Source organism: Nyctereutes procyonoides, unplaced genomic scaffold (assembly GCF_905146905.1).
Source record: "Nyctereutes procyonoides isolate TBG_1078 unplaced genomic scaffold, NYPRO_anot_genome, whole genome shotgun sequence".
Lineage (NCBI taxonomy): Eukaryota > Metazoa > Chordata > Mammalia > Carnivora > Canidae > Nyctereutes > Nyctereutes procyonoides.
The window spans coordinates 3,665,207-3,682,954 of NW_026575042.1; the positions used below are offsets into that span (position 1 = coordinate 3,665,207).

A 17,748-nucleotide genomic window follows, 5' to 3' on the forward strand; every position below is an offset into this window, starting at 1 on the left:
CCTTGCTAGGAATGCAGTGTTATTTCAGTATATGAAAACAAATCAACTAAATATACTTTATTAATAGAATAAAAAGACAAAAACCACACAATTATTCAAGTATATGCAGAAGAAGTATTTGACAAAGCCCAACAGCTTTTCATGAAAAAAATAATTGACAAATTGGGAATAAAAGGGAAATTTGTGAACCTGATAAAGACCATCCATGAAAAATCCACAGCTATCATTATTATACTTAATGTGAAAGATTGGATACTTTCTCCCAAGATCATCACCAAATAGGGATGTCCACTTTTGCCCTTCCTTTTTTTTTTTTTTTTTATATTTTTAAAATTTATTTGAGAGAGAGGGCATGAACCAGGAGTAGAGGCAGAGAGAGAAGCAGGCTTCCTGCTGAGCAGGGAGCTCAATGTGGGACTCCATCCCAGGACTGTGAGATCATGACCCAAGCCAAAGGCAAATGCTCAACCAACTGAGCCACCCAGGAGCCCTGACACTCTTGCCCTTCCTGACAACATTATCATGGAAGTTCTAACCAGGTCATTAAGGCAAGAAAAAGAAATGAGATGTCTCCAGATTGGAAAAAAGTAAAAATCTGTGTTTGCAGAAAACATGACCTTAGATAGAGAAAATCCTAAGGAATCCACAAAAAAATGATCAGAGCTTAATAATGAGTTCAGCAAGGCTGCAGAAAACATGATCAATATATAAAATTGATTGTATTTCTAAATGCTAGCAATAAGCCATTTGAAATGAAGAAAACAATATCAATTATAATAGCATCAAAAAGAATAAAATACTTAGGAATTAATATAACAAAAGAAGTGTAAGACTTCTCTAAGAAAAACCACTCATATTTCTTCTTTACTCTCAACACTCCTATTACTTTTTTTATGACACCAGATGTGTGGGTTTTCCACACCAGCCAGTTCTACACCAGCTGGGTGTCCTACATACATTTCAATTCAGTTTTGAGTTGAATTAGCACAAACCTCACAGCTTAAGGGCTCAGTCCCATAAGACTGCCCCCACCCCCACACTTCAGACATTAATTGCAAATCCAGGTTGTCTCCAGTGCTTCTGACCAAACTGGCTATAAATCAGAGGTTCCCATAACCTCTTCAGGTTCAGTTAATTTGCTAGATTGATTCACAAAACTCAGGAAAACAGTCTACTTACTACATTGCTGATTTATTACAAAGGACTTGTAAAGGATTTGGATGGGCAGCCAAATGAAGAGATAACATGGGGCAAGGTCTGGAAGGGTCCCAAGCACAAGAGTTTTTGTTCCTATGGAGTTACAGTGTACCACCCTCCTGGTACATTTACCAACGGAGAAAGTCTCTGAACCTTGTACTTTGGGGATTTTTAGGGAAGCTTCATCACATAGTCATTATGAATCATTAGCTCAGTCTTCAGCTTTTCTCCCCTTCCCAGAAGATGGAGAATGAGGCTGAAAATTCTGAGCTTCTGATCATGGCTTTTCATCTTTCTAGTAACCAGCCAGAAGCTCTCCAGGAGCCCACCAGGAATCACCTCATTAGAACAGAAGACACTCCTATCACCCAAGAAATTACAAGGGTCTTAGGTCAAGCTACCAGGGCCAAAGACCAAGTATTAGAACAAAAAAAAGATATTCCTGGTGCTCTTATAATTTAGGAAATTATAGAGTCTTAGGAGTACTGTGTCAGGAACCGGGCGGCATAGGGCACCTGGGTGGCTCAGTCAATTGAGTGTCCACCTCTTGGTTTCAGCCCAAGTCATGGTCTCATGGGTTGTAAGATCAAGTCCTGCATCAGGCTTTCTGTGCTTAATGGGGACTCTGCTTAAAATTCTCTCTCTCCCTTTCCCCCTCCCCCATTGCACTTGCGCTCTCTCTCTCTTTGTATAATCTTTAAAATAAATGAATCAATCAAGATTTAACATTGTTAAGATAGCAAATAGACCTATAGATTCATTGCAATCCCCATCAAAAGTCCAGATGCCTTTTTATAGAAATTGACAAGCACATCCTAAAATCCATACGAAAACGCAAGGGATCCAAAATAGATGAAACAATTTTGAGAAAAAACAATCTTGAAAAAATTGGTGGCCTCACACTTCCCAGTTTCAAAACTTATTCAGACCTATAGTAATCAAGTGTCTGTAGTACTGGCATAAGGATAGACATAGAGACCAATGAAGTGGAGTTGAGGGACCAGAAATAAACCCATATATTTATGATCAGTTGATTTTTTTCACAAGGATACCAAGACCATTCAATGGGGAAAGAATTCTTTTCAACAAATGGTGCTGAAACAACTGGATAGCCAGCCACTTGCCAAGGAATGAATTTGAATCCCTGCCTCACACCATAATTCAGAAAGTTAACTCAAAATGGATCAAAGACCCAAATGTAAGAGCTAAAACTGTAAAACTCTTAAAAGAAAACATAGTTGTAAATTTTTTAAGTAGTGTTTTCTTAGGTACTACACCAAACACACAGCCTAAGAAAGGATAGATAAATTGGGCTTCATCAAAATTTAAAACTTCTGTGCTTCAAAGATCACTATCAAGAAAGTGAAAGGACAGCATAAAGAATGAGAAAAAATATTTGCAAATCATATGTCTAATATCTGGGACTTCTATTCCAATTACATGAAGAACTCCTACAACTCAGTAACAAAGACAATCCAGTTTAAAAATGGGCAAAAGATTTGAACAGACTTTTCTCTAAAGAAATACAAATTGCCAGTAAGTGCATGAAAAGATGTCTAACGTCATTAATCATTAGGAATATGGAAATCAGAAACACAGTAAGATACCACTTTATATCCATGTTGATGGCTGTTACCAAAACAATGAACAAAAACAAATGCTAGTGAGGATATGGGGGAATTAAAATCCTCATGCAATGCTGATAAGAATGTAAAAGAGTGGAGTTGCTATAACAACAGTTTGGGAGTTTCTCAAAAAGTGAAACAGTTCCAGGTGACCTAACAGTTCCACTCCTAGCTGGTATAGCCAAGATAATATGAAGGCTGTGTTCTCATAAAAAAAATGTCTTCATGAATGTTCATATCAACATTATCCATAATAGCCATGGATACAACCCAAATGTCCATCAGCTGGTGAATGGTTAAATAGATAATGTCTGTATACTAGAATGAAATATTATTCAGCCATAAAAGGAGTACATTACATAAAAATACTAATGCATGTTTCAAGATGGGCGGATATTATGAAGACTCCAACAGCCACTTATTGTTTGATTCCATTTACACTCAATGTCTAGAATAGATGAACCCATGGAAACAGGAAGTAAATTAGTAGTTGCCAGAGGCTGAGAGTCAGGAGAAGAGGGAGTGACTCCTAATGGGTACAGGAGTTCTTTTGTGGGTGATAAAAACTTTATGGAATTACTGATGAGGGTTGTGCAACCTTGTTAATATAATAAAAACACTGAATTTTGTACTATAAAAGGATGAATTGTAAAGTACATGAATTATATCTTAACTTTTTTAAGTGGGAAGAAATCTGGAAAACAAATATAAAACCTATTTATCTAGAGTCTTAAAAATAAAAATGTTCTATTTTATCTATTATTTTTATTACCAGAAAAAAATATAATATTTGAAATGTTCTAATGTGAACTAGAAAGGCAATTTGTAGCAATATTTTTTTCATAAGAAAGTCTATAATAGTTGTGAGATTGACTTAATTAGTTTCTTTTGGTTAAGGTTTGAATTGGAGATAACTTCATTACAGAAGGGAAACGTGTCCCTCTGTCTTCTTTACCTGGCCCAGGTTTAGATTCAGAGACAATGAGCTCCTTGCCCTTAGCTCTTTCTGAGACTTAGATAATAGATTTTCTTCTTCCTCTCTTTTTTTATTTCTTGTTTATTTCTTCCTCCCTTTCTTTCTCTCTTTTCCTCTCCCTGTACTCCACCCTACTTCCTCTCCCTCTTCTGCCTCTCACCTTCTCTTCTATCCCCCCCCCCATCAGCTTCTTACGCACATGTGACTGATGTGTTCTCTGTTTCCTTCTACTTTGAGCCTTGCTTGTCATGGCTTAACATTTATGGATGAGAGGGAGTGTTCATTGTTTTTCAGCAAACACTTAATGAGCACTTAGTTTTTGCCAGGCACCCCACTAGGACCAGAGATCCAAAAATAGATGCTTCTGTACTGAAGAGTCTCTCAGTCTAGTGACAGATTGCTAAAGAATGAGCGGCTAATATCTTGTTGCATTTTATGCATTTAAGAGTTTGAAGTCCCAGAGAGACATCACACTGGAGGTGTTGAGGAGCCATGGTGGTATAAGGACAAAGGGAAAGATACAGTGGTAATGGAACTCAGAAGAGAGATCTGTGCTTGTGAGATTAGATTTGGAAGTCATTAAACTTAGTATATTACTTAAAGCAGTTGATGCTGGGTTTTTCTTTCTTTCTTTCTTTCTTTCTTTCTTTCTTTCTTTCTTTCTTTCCTTCCTTCCTTCCTTCCTTCCTTCCTTCCTTCTTTCTTTCTTTCTTTCTTTCTTTCTTTCTTTCTTTCTTTCTTTCTTTCTTTCTTGGGTACTAACTCCTTTGGGAATGGGGATATGATGAGTGTTTGATTTAAAGAAACTTGGAAGACAAAGCAAGAGGTCTGCTTGTTGATGGCAAGGTCCCAGGTTGGGATATGGGCTATATCACTATATATATATATATATATATATCACTATATTCACTAACTTCTCTTTCTGGCCAATGAAAGGCAAACTCATATTATTGATTCTTTGTTTGTTTTTGTATCTTTGTCTCAAACAGGAACCTCATCTTGTTTAAATCTCCTTATATGTTTTAGTTGAAAACAAGTTTCATATACATGTCTTTGCTATGAATTCTGTCGTCTTAAAAATAATGTTTATAGGGATTATAAAATAATTTTTTTCTAATATACTAAGTTTTCCTCTGTTCTTTGCTTGCTCTTTCATCAAAGAGGATACTTCTGACAAGATGGATGGTAAGAACTTCCTTTTCTAATTCTACTAAAGATTTTTATGGCTCTTGGATTCTGTATAATATCTTCATTCTCTTTTTGAAAATAGACTACTTATTTTGCAGCAATCTTAATGTTAAATGGCTATGTAATTCTCTGAATTTTTGGGTTTCCCAGTCTCTTCAAAAACTAGGTTACTGTTCATTGTAAGTTAATCAGTTATTTTTTTTTTTACCTTAGCTCATAAAAATATTCTTGATTTAAGTCTTTCTCTGAGATAGAATCAGAATCAGAAGAATGGAAAGGGATCTCCTCAGTCATTTGATCAAACTCTTTAGTCTACCAACGCTGATACAGAGAGAGACAAATGAAATATTTTACAGATTGATATGGTTATTTGTGAGAATAAAAATGCAAATTACAATGCTATCTTTTTAAGAGTGAGTTTTAAACTAACATTAATCAGGACTGAACTTTAAGCTTTGGCTTTTTAATTTTAGTGTTCAAGTGATTATTGTATATCTCTACTTGGTTCAGTGTGGTATTTTTTATCAGTGTGGTATTTGTCAGATACTACACGGCGTATCACCTACAATTTCCCTTGATCTCCTCAAATACCATGATGCTGTCTAGGAACTTGAGCTGTTGTTAAGAATTTATAGGAAGATACTGAATTAAGTCTTAGTATGAAATCTAGGAAAAAAATGAAGAACAGTATATTTTTCTGTCAATTATTACATAAGCCCTTAAATTGACATATCTTCCATTCTAATGAAATGCAGGATTTATTTAATCTTGGGTTGGGTACATGAGTATTATGTTGTCTCTATGCTCCTCTATATATTTCGTGTATGTCATAAGCTTAAAAAATTATTGAATGAAATGAAAGCCTACCACAAAATAGTTTCTGTATTTTAAACCCTTTAGTATCACTTCTTGCACTGAAATTCTGTGTCCTTAAACTATTCTCACTTTCCAGATTAAAAGTGGAAGACTTTTCCTCTTTTAGACTCATCTGTGTCACGTGATCTGTTATTCTCACTGATGTTCAATCCTGTATTTAAAATAATATGTATATACATATACAGATGTACATCTTTTATTGCTCTTTAGTGAGTTGTGATATTTTCACTTGTTCATTTCTGCTACTTTTCGTTGACATCTTAAGGAGCATACATAAATATTGAATAAATAGCAAGGTCTTTGTAATGCTTTAATAAAAATACTGGGTTAATGAGGCCTAGATCATGGATTTGATGACTCCCATGTTTGTCAGCTTTTTCTAGTTCTCTTATGGACAGATTTTTGAAAATGCACAAGAAAGTATTCTTATTCTGTAAAAATCTTCAAAGACAGTAATGACAGGGTTACATCTTTGAGTGATTAACTTCTATAATTTTCTTTACCATTTCAAATTTCCAGTATGAAATGTAGCAGATAAAAGTGTTTGTTGTGGAATGTTGCCATTTTCATTTGTCTAGTTTTAACCTTTTCTTGTGCTGTGAGTCAGATGACCTCAAATTTTGTGTAAGGCTATCAAACTAGACTTTTTTTTTTTCATTTTCATTTTTTTTTAGTCTTGGGTGGGAGTTGCAAGTAGGTCTTAATATCAGCATTGGCAGAATTTGTTGAAATGTTATTGTTTTATTTCTCTTATTTAGGAGCAACATCTGAAGATGGTAAGAATTATACATTTTGTTAGTAACACAAATACCTCTACCTTAATATTTTCATTAGTAAGAATTCAGTATTAAAAACTAAATAGGCTTAATTTCTTTGCACAACTATATAATTTGCCAGCTGTGATAGCTTCTATATTTTGTTTGGTTGTGTTGGTTACACATGTGGATTTTTTTCTTTAGTTCTTCATTTAGAGTTTGGTTTGTATTTTGGATCATCTCATGCTAGAAAAAAACATGATTGCTTAACATGTTTAATAATATCTAGTATAAAGTTAGTAAATAGTTTTTTTCAGTAGCATCATTAATGCTTTTCTTTATTTTTGTATTTTTGTTTTTAATTTATGCTAATTTATTTATACTTTGCGGGGAGCATGCTCCATTGCTTTATCATGGGAGTTTAAATGCATTTATTTAGTCTGCTTTTTAAGTGTGTCTTTGATTTAGAATCAGTGGATAATTGCATATATGATTTGAATTTGGGATTATAAAAAACTTGCTAGATACACTAGTTTATTTTATTGAGCCAGTTTAAGAAAATAATTACTTCTTTTGAATTTGTAGAAAGGAAAAAAAATTCATTTTTTAATTTATATTGCCTAAAGGCTGTCTTATTAAATCTCTGATTTTGAAACACTTCTTTTTCTCCTAAGTTTTACATGGATGACCTTTTCTTGTGATCCAAAACCAAGTATATTTAACATTTTTAGTCTCATACATACTCTGATATATTTGAAATATTTCATATTTTTCATATCCATTGGAGTAATCTATAAAAAATGGTTTCTGGCACTGTAGCTTTGTAATTTAGAACAATAGTATCACAATACTTATCCTGATTTCTTTGTTATTTTGGATAAATTCTCCATTTCAAAAATAATAATTTTGTCTTTCTGTTTTACTTCTTAGTTGGGAGAACATTGTATCCTACTCTAAACAGATTCTGTAAAAGGGTGAAAGGCCTGAACTATGGGCTTATTAAGGGCCTTGAAGAATTGAGAGAATGCTAGACTCACCAACTAGACTTCTGGTTTTCCTTCTGTTTTATTACTGGTTTTTAATCACTCTCTTAATCTTCTGTCACTCATTTCTTAATTTCATAATTTCTCCCTACTCTTCATTTATTTTTTTCTAATTAATATAGCCATATCAGGCTAGCCAGTATAATAATTGCCCTACAAATTGTGCTGTTTAACTTGACAAGATTCTGAGCCCTTCTTGATGTTTCTTATTGGTTCTGATTTGATATGGTTGAGACTGCTTGAGAACTCCATAGTCCTAGTAATATATGTTTTTTTTATTAATGACCATTCACTTAGGTACTTTGAGAAACATTATTTCCTTTGGTTCAGGAGCTCTAGAAATAGATGTTTGTGGCTTGATTTTGTGGAGGGGGATGAATCAGTGGTAGAAGAGAAGGGAGTATCCTGAGAAAAGTACCAACTCTTATGTGATAGATGTTTCCTCAAATCATTTTATAAATGAAATGGGCTGGGGGAAGAAAAATAGTAACTGTGTCCATATCTGTCTGTAGTAATCTAGTGCTTGGCACAGGATGAAAATATTATACCATCTCTTCTTGCAAATCCCTTTAGAAGTATATTTTCAGTCAAAATAATTGTTGGAGTTTTTGTTTCTAATAAGATTAGGCTTATATTTAAAACTATAGGCTGTATTTGAGAATAAACTAAATTTTATAGAAACTGAAATTTTAGAATTAGAACTACCAATTAAGAAAATAAATTAACATGCTTATGATAATTATCTTAATTATGACTCTACTGAACTAATAATATCAAACTAAGAATGGAAATATTTTAGTTTGACCTTATTTTTACCCTTGAAAGAAAGTTAGCTTACGGTGCAACACATAAAAAGTATGTATTCTAAAAATTTAAGAGAAAAATAACCTGTCAGTGATGGTCACATTACTACAGAATTTAACAATACATGAAAAGCATACCCAATTAGAAAATTATAGTGAAATTTTTTTTCCCTCATTATTATTACTGTTATAGAAAAATCTCTTTAATTACCTAAATAATTTTATTCCTTAGGCCGGGTGAGAGCAAAGCTTTCAGCACCACTTGCTGGCATGGGAAATGCCAAGACAGATTCTCGAGGAAGAAGTCGAACAAAAATGGTGTCTCAGTCGCAGCGTACGTATTGCCTATGAGTTTTCCTGAATTTGTAATACACTAGGATAAGTGTGTTGCTTGTATATGACTGTATTAGGAGATTGACCACTGGATAAAGACAAAGCTAACTTCAAAAAGACAAGCCACATACTGAGTTCTTGTTCTGTACTTTAGGTTCATCATCACCTGACAAAAATGAAGGTATTTTTTTTTCAATGTTTTGGATCAGTTGTTGTGCATGTTTTGGATTTTTTTTGAGTGGGTGTTGTCTTGTCTCTGGTGTGTACTAGGGCTGCATCATTGATTTCTGCCACTTAGAAAGAAAAAACTTCATCTGCTGTATAAAGTTTTGCATGGAGATATTTTAACACAAATCTCTTAGCATTAAGGTTTTCTCAGAAACTTGCAAATGTAGAAAATTGTGCTTTTTAGAGGCAAAATAATTGTGATAGCATCTAATCTGGTTGCATCTACCTAATGCTATTCAAGGACAGATATGTGTGTCTTCCATCTCCTCCCCAAATCTTTTAGAATACAGTTAGCATTTTTGGCAGGTATATACTGATTCATAGTGAGGAAACATAAATTAAAATGACCAATTCTATTATATTCCTTATTGAATTTAAGATTTATATTTTTACTGTTTCATTGGAAGCTGAGTTCCTCATAAGCACAATTATTAAAAAGCACAATTTTGAGGTCTAGGTAAAATGTTAATTCATTTCTACATGTTCCAGAATAGTAACCCATACATTTATGGCATTATTAATTTAAGAGTTCATTTCTATTCTTTATCAGGAGATTTTTCACTAGCACTTAGCTCTAAAAATAGGAATTTTTTTCCTAGGGAAGTAATTTGCAAGTTATTCTACATACTTGGCTATTTATTTAACTACCATCCACAATTGTGTAGGTGATTTATCAAGATATAGATGTCCTATTTTTCTGTTTTTAATTTGATTCCTGAATCTTGGAATCAGGGAAAAGAGCTGGGCTTGGAGGGGGCCATGTAGTGATTACACAAGTCCTGCCAGCAGGTTCTCCTTTTCTCCTTTTTCCCGAGTCAAAAAGTCCAGGCAGAGAAGTGATGGGAATATTCAACAAGAGTCCTAAAAGTAAGGGAATGCTTTGTAAAATTGGTTTGCAAATTGAGGATTATTTATAAATAGGAAAAATGGCAAATGCTTTCTGGATAAGGGCTCTTTTTCCAACCAAATTAGAAATGGATCATATCACATTTTTCCCTGATCTTTTGTATTTTTAATTTTTTTTCTGTATTTTTAGAATAATTTTTTAAATCCATCTTTAGCAGTTGTAGCATAGTTGCTTAGAGTCTTGCTACTCAAAATGTAGCATCAGCCTCACCTGGGGGCTAGTTAGAAATGCACAGTTTCATACTACTATAGATGTCCTGAATTCAGTCTTTTTAACAAGATCACCAAGTGATTTGTGTATAATAAAGTCTCAGAAGTATTTGATTTAGATCATGGACTCTGGAGCCATCTTGCCCACTTGTGAATCATGGCTTTTCCACTTTAAGTTGCTGTGTTTCTGTATATTTATCTATAAAATGAAGAGTATAATCCCAGAGGACTGTAGTAGGATTAAACGTTGTAGTATATTTCATATACTTTAAGACAAATAACAAATACCCGGGCCCAGAATAAGCACTCTATATTTCAGCTGATAAAATTGTCCTCATTGTTATTGTTAACCTAATGTCAACTGAGTTTTAAACTCCTATTGTGTACTTTTGTACTTTGTTATGTTTATGGCCTTCAGGAAACAAATAAATAATGATAATGTTAGGAAATTTAAAGCATAAGGAAGAATAAAGATAGCAACCCAAAATTTATCCAGTATCTTAAGGATAAAATTAAATTTGATATGAGCTATTTTATTTAGTTCTTTCCTAATGTAATTCCAAGACAGAACTTGTGACAAAGATTCAAAGTGCTTTGTGTATGGTTTTCTAAGATACTACCTAAGGACCTTCCTTTTAGGTATATTATAATTACTGATCACTTCAGTAAGATTTAGAATAACTTTTTTACATTTGGTTTTTCACTTTGAAACCCAATCTACAATACTTCAAATCCTCTCCTGAAGTATGGGAACATAATGATGGGTTTTTTAGGCCTCGTAAGATTTTAAGATCAGAAGACTTTCTCATTATAAAATCACTTAGGTTTTAAATCAGATTTAAGAGGTTTTTGTTTGCTTGCTTGCTTATTTATTTGAATGATTGTATATTCCATTCCAGATTCTTTTGAAAAAAGAAATTATGGCCCTATATGATTTGATGCAAGTTTCTTTACAACATATTTGCACAGAAATATTGCTGTGACCTCCGTCTTCACTTTGTTGTGAAGTAATTCATTAGAGTTTGCATGATCTTTCCAAATTTTTTATTACCATTTAGGGAAAAAAAATCCCTTGGGTCAAAGCAGGTGTGTTTTGATGACTAACCAAAATAAATAAAAGCATACCCAATGGAGAGACTTCCAGATTTATATTTACGTAAGGATGGTGTCTTGTTACTGTCGGTAGTGACTGGTTGTGTACAAATGGCTGTACAGCCTGTCAGAAACTTGGTCTCCTCACCCCCGCTCCCTGCTGTTTGTTTGTTGTTTTTTTTTTCTGTGCATCTTAAAAAAAACTTTCTAGCTTTTTCATGTAAGCTTTCTTCAGCTGTAAGATGTAGTACTTTACCTGTAGTTTTAAATTAAATGTTTAAATAATAAAAATTAAACATTTAATTATTTAGATTATAGGCTATTAGTAGAAGAAAAGCTGAAGAATTTACACTTACTTTTGCAACTTCATTTCATCTGCTTTGTACATGAGTGTCTGATTTCAGCTGTAAAAGCTACTAAATATACTGCTTTTGTTACAGACATCTATGGCTTAGGGATTTTTCTTTTAAAGTTTGCTTTTTTTGCTTCAGGGTTTTTTATTTTCTAAGAACTGACTAAAGCTTTCTTATTTCCATCTGCCATTCATTTTAAATCTGCTCCTTCCCTCTTCCTGGATTATAACCCTTACCCTAATTCTGCCTTTGCACTTGTTCAGGATCACAGTCTGCTAATACCATTGGTGGTAAGAATCTATAGACTCTGTGTGTGTTCATCTGTTGTTTGATCACCTATTTTCATTATTGAGAATGGGTTCTATTCAGCAGAAATTCTCAACATAAAATTATATCATGTGTAGCCATACTGGGGCAAAAAATGCTAATTATCTTTGGCCTGTCTTTATTTTATTACCAAAACCTTGAATTGTTGAAATTATCTAAGTTGATCTCACAGGCTTAGTCATTCAAAAGCAAAGGAGCTTTTGTAATGCCTTGAAAATACCTTGTAAAAAGTATAAAGTGGTAGTTTGAAAACTTTAGGTAGCATGAGAGAAATTAGGTATCCAGTTTTAAGTTTTGCAGATTATTTTCTAGTAGCATGCTATTACCTGGGTAGATCATGTCCCTTTTCATCAACCATGTGGTTTTCTTATAAGTAATTAGCCTATGAGGTTCTTGGCTGGGGAAAGAACCTTGATATTTTCTCTAAGCACAAATAATTCCAACATGAGTCATAGGCATTTGACTGTTGGTAGGGGTTTGGAGTCAGTAGAGAAGAGAGGGTAATGATGAAAGCAAAATGAACACTGCCAATTTTATTTTCTAGGAGAGGGTATGAATGAATTTAAATATAGAAAGAGTGAGCTTGCATAATTTTGTTAAATATAGTTAACCTAGGATAAGTGGAGTGATTACTCTGCTTCTATACCGCATGTTTCTTCTCTGCTGAATAGACCTGCATTTCAAGGAATTCTCCAGTCTCCAACAGCACCTTTACCCCTTAAATTTATATTGTTTTTAACAGAATATCATATTGTATGTGTTCATTCAATTCATTATTTATACTTTTTATATTGTTGCAAGTGTTCCCATAAAATATTCCATTGGCTTATCTTGCATTGTGAGTTTGTGGCATGTTGGGTGTTTGGATGTTTTGGTGTGTATGTTTAGTTTAGATACTGCATGGAGAAAATAGGTGCCTTGTGGGTATCCTTAAGGTTATAACTGAAAAAATCTGATTTGAAGATTCTTCACCTGAAACACCAAGAAACAATTGAAATGAGCCATCGCTTTAAAGTAGAGTTGAATAATTACCCTGCAATAATTTAGAATTCCTTCTACGTAAATTGTTGATTTCATTGAATTACTGCTTTGTTTTATACAGTATTGCTGTAATCAGTGGAAGATAATTTTCATTTTGTGTGCTGGTAAAGTTTAGGAATTAAGCATGAATTTAAATTGTATTCAATAAGACCGTGCCAAGAGAGCTATAGTAAGAGTCACAGATAAGCAGCCCATGCGCCACAACCAGTTTACCTCCATTCATATATCATCTGACCTACACAACATGATAAAAATGAGAAAATTTCAAAGTTTTCATGTTTTTAAAAACCCTAAAACCTAGCTGGTATTACCTCAAGACACAGCTGGCTGGAATTAAAAAGTCACCCCTCCCTGCCTTATACTCAGTGCTCCTCCTTCATTAACATCTGCTGCTTGACCACATTGACATTTGAGTCTTTAGTTTTTGTTCTATGGAAATGATTGGGTAAGATTACAAGGTGAGCAGTGACTAACCTTTTGGTTAAGAGAGGTGGTGCCCAACAAAGGGGAAAAGTTGCTTTCATTTATTTAAGTGCAAGTTTAACTTTTCCCCTTTATAATGCTACCATTCAGAATGTAGAATTAAATTTTATCTTGTAGTTATCTAGTTTGTTTACCCATTCAATGCATACATAAAATGTTTTGATTTACAAGGAGCTCATTTCCTTAAAAGTTAACGCATGCAGCTTGCCATGTTTCTTAACTTTTTTTTTTTTTTTTAACCCTTGCCGTAGTCTCTGAGATTTTGTCCGGCTGCCTCTGTCTTTTTCCCCTGACCATGTATTCTCTGCCTTCCAAGACTGAGAATCAGTAGTTTGGAAAGGGTCTGACTTCTTTGACATTGCTTTTAGTTCTTTTCTGTCCTCATTAGCCCTGCATCCTAGGTGTGGCCACTCAAAATCCTTTTGCTGTTTAAAGGCAAATTGCAAAGTACACATAGAAGCAAGATAATTTTGTTATACGCATTCAGCGGCATCTCAGAAGGCAAACTCTTTTAACATGGAGAAAATTTTTATTATATTCTTTTTTTTTTAAGATTTTATTTATTTATTCATGAGAGACACAGAGAGAGGCAGAGACACAGGCAGAGGGAGAAGCAGGCTCCATGACTCGGTCCCAGGAATCCAGGATCACACCCTGGGCTGAAGGCAGGCACTAAACTGCTGAGCCACCCAGGGATCCCAAAGTTTTTATTATATTCTTAACAAAATAATAGCAGTAATGGAATGGCTAATCTTTTTTCCTTGCAAATATATAAGCTTTCTAATACATAGCTATAGCCATGTGAAATGCATTGTCAGAGAAGTTATTTTTTGAAAATCTTTTATACTATTTATATTCTGAAACATATTATTAGTGTTGTCCTTATTAAACATAGCATCCTATACCCCCCAAAAGTGAAAATGGATTCTACATTATTTCTACTGTTTAGTCCTAGTATATATAGCATATTTTTTTTTCCAGGTTGTGGTTATATATGTCTTCCTCAGTCCGTTTCCTTTGAACTTAAAATTTGCCATATTATCCCAGTTTTCTCAGATGTATTTCTTGAATTTTTATTCTTTCAACAAGTTCTCTTAGAGTTCACATCTTAACATTTGTATGTATATGTTTGGTGTTCAGCTGGCAGCCGATCGGGGTCTCCAGGAAGAGTTCTGACCACAACAGCCCTCTCCACTGTGAGCTCTGGTGTTCAAAGAGTCTTGATCAATTCAGCCTCAGCACCGAAGAGAAGCAAGATACCTCGGAGTCAGGGCTGTAGCAGAGAGGCTAGTCCATCTAGACTGTCAGTGGGTAAGGTTTTTTCTGTGAGACTTGGGACCTCTTCTTTCATATTTCAGGCTGGGATATTGGGTAGCATGATAGACATCAGTTGGATACTTAGAAGCTAGAAGAAAACAACTCAATTCAAGGAAAATTGAGATACAGATTATAAATTAGGTATCTTACCTGAAAAATATAATTCATTTATATTTTAATCCTTTTATTTGCAGCCTTTTTATGTTTGTAGAATGCCATTTTACCCTTGTAATCTCATACAAATTAGAGGACTGTATTCAAATTTAACTATATTCCTGGTAATGCTTTATCAAAAGTAATTTCTTCTCAACCTTAGAAAGATTGATCAGTTTTTTTAAAAGAAAAATAAAGCTAGCATATCACAATTCAAATTCTATCTTTTGTTTCCTCCCTTTCTGTGCTGCTGTTGCTTTGTTTTAGCTCGAAGTAGTCGTATTCCTCGACCAAGTGTGAGTCAAGGATGCAGCCGGGAAGCCAGTCGGGAAAGCAGCAGGGATACAAGTCCTGTTCGCTCTTTTCAGCCCCTCGGTAAGTACTTGGGCAGGTGTTGGGTGCATTTCTTTCCCCTCAGCATCTGATAACAACCTCAGCAGACTTGGAGTTTAGCTTTCTTCATTGACAGCCCCTCTTTCCGGTCCTAATAGAAGAAAGAGTCAGAAGGAAATTACATGTTTGGGAAATTCCTTTGACATTTACTTGTTTTAAGTGAGCAAGTTAGATCTTGTATAAACAAATTGCCTCCATAATCAAGTAAATATCACAGATTTGAACTACAGAATATTGAATTCAAGATTTATCTTAAAAGATAAATCTATACAATTTAAAGGTAATATTTAAATATTTACCCCTAAGTGAAGTATGGGCTATTTCATTTGATAAAATAAGTGCTGTTAGTTTTTTTTTTCAGCAGAAATACTAACATTTCAACTTAGATATTTAACTTAGGTTATTAGGCAGAGTGCTGTGCTGCAAAATGCCATATGAACTACTAACTAAAATGGGGAAGATTAATATTTTTATAGTATTTTACAGTTCAATAGTTGTTTCCCATATATTAGCTTGTGTCATGTCACTGCTGTAAAACCTCTTTGTTCCTGATTATGTAAGCTATATTCTAACCTTGACTATAGGAGTATAGTTACCTAAATTATAAAAATCTTAAATGTTTAAAACTTTTAGTATTTGAGAATAATCAGAGGCAGAGTTTTTTACATTGAAAATTTTTAGAATTTCTGCATGCTTCAACTTTTTAACTAGTATGTACATACCTAAAACTATTTCCAGTTTTTTTCTTTTAATTCTATTAAATGTAGTACTTGGAGAATTTCTCCTTGGACTTTGTGACATTTAAGTAGAACATAGTTCTATTCATTGTCTATTAGAGTTATTATTTCCTCCAATAGACATATTAGTATAGAATATCTAGAGATTAATTTCTTGTTCCTGGGCCATTTGGTTCAAATAAATCACTAGACTGCCCTGTATAGACCTAGGAAACCCCATTGAGCTAGGGACACAGGCAGGGATATCCTCAGCCGTTGTTGTTCCTGTTCCAGTCCCAGGTCCCAGAGTTCCCTTTCAGTACTTTGCAAGAGATGTTTTTAGTTTATATGCAATAATCATACACAATATTTTAGTTCATATATGTATAGACTATATGCATACACACAAACATACATGTAGGTGTACATGGTATATCTCCATGTATATGTGTTTTAAAAATGAAATAAATCCTACATTTGTATAAAGCATGTCATCTTGAAGGATTGAAGGAAGGTGGAGTTATGTGGTAGTTTAAAAGCATATGTTCTAGGGTCAGATGGCCTGGGTCTTGTAACTTCTGTACCTGAGTTTCCTCATCTATAAAACTAGGATAATAATAGTACGTACTTGTTAGGATTGTTTGTGAAGAATGTACCTGAGTTTCCTCATCTATAAAACTAGGATAATAATAGTACGTACTTGTTAAGATTGTTTGTGAAGAAGCTATAATGAGAGAATCATGAAACAAATCCCCCGCAGTGTGCACATAGTGAGCGCTTGGTCATTATAATCATCGTCCAGGCCACCACTACTGCTTCTCCACCTTTCCCCTGAAGCTCTAACTGCTTGCCTAGAAGTAGTTTCCTTCTACTTTAGTGGCAAAGGTCTTAGGTATTTTTAGTGGTATAATATCTGCATCTGTGTAATGATAATGCTGCAGAATTGGTTAAAAAAAAAAAGATATCAAGAGGAGACCAAAATGTTTTTCTGTACCTTTTAAACACGTGCAGTAGTCAGAGATTAATGAAATTTATAATCAGCTATTAATCGCTTAAAAAAACATTGTTAATATGCCTGTTTTTAAAGAGAAATAGTGGCTAGCCATTCATTTTCTAGATTCATCTCAAAGCCTCCTTTTGCTAATTTAAATCACTCAAATTTTTATCATTAAGGGAAGCTGTTTTCCTGATTCTAATGAAACATTCTACTATAGTTAAAGAAGATTATATCTTTTAATCATATAGTTTTAGAAGAATTGATTTTTATAGCCATTTTATTCATATATGGATACTGCATAATAAAGGTAGCAGATTAGCCCTGTTTATTACACAGGGGTAAGGGGTGGGTAGCATTCTTGAAGATCGGCTTATCCTTTCCACTCTCATTGTTTGCTGTGTTTGCCTGCATCCTGCTATCCTTAATGTGTTTATTTGGTGAATTCTTTTTTCACCTGACTTGAATACCACCATTCAGCAGATGAGCCCCAAAGTTTGCCATGCCCTTAGTTGTTGTACAAGGCCAATGTACTTGTGAAATAGCACAAGTGCAGTGCTTTTTCTAAAGCATCAAAAATAAAGCAGAGCTGAGCAAAGCCGAACTTCTCTGGATCTTGTACCCTAGTTTATGTTTATTTCTGGAGGCAGGTTTCCAAAAAAAACTCTTGTGTTATTACAAGCATGTGAGTGGTACCTCTTACCTCTTACCTGCAGCCACAGGTAACTATTGGTTCCAG

The 17,748-nt window shown here is 34.1% G+C and overlaps 1 protein-coding gene across 10 annotated transcripts in view; it reads left to right on the top strand.

The window, feature by feature from the left end:
* CLASP2 (cytoplasmic linker associated protein 2) overlaps positions 1-17,748 on the top strand; it is a 179,402-nt gene that overhangs the window by 101,877 nt on the left and 59,777 nt on the right. For 8 of the 10 annotated variants that reach the window (XM_055320895.1, XM_055320893.1, XM_055320892.1 and 5 more), the window contains 5 exons: positions 4,960-4,983; positions 6,621-6,638; positions 8,696-8,797; positions 14,577-14,747; positions 15,174-15,281. In XM_055320895.1, the coding sequence (XP_055176870.1) occupies positions 4,960-4,983; positions 6,621-6,638; positions 8,696-8,797; positions 14,577-14,747; positions 15,174-15,281 (423 nt within the window). The remainder of the gene's footprint in view (positions 1-4,959; positions 4,984-6,620; positions 6,639-8,695; positions 8,798-14,576; positions 14,748-15,173; positions 15,282-17,748) is intronic. The other 2 variants (XM_055320894.1, XM_055320897.1) reach the window with 1 other exon arrangement.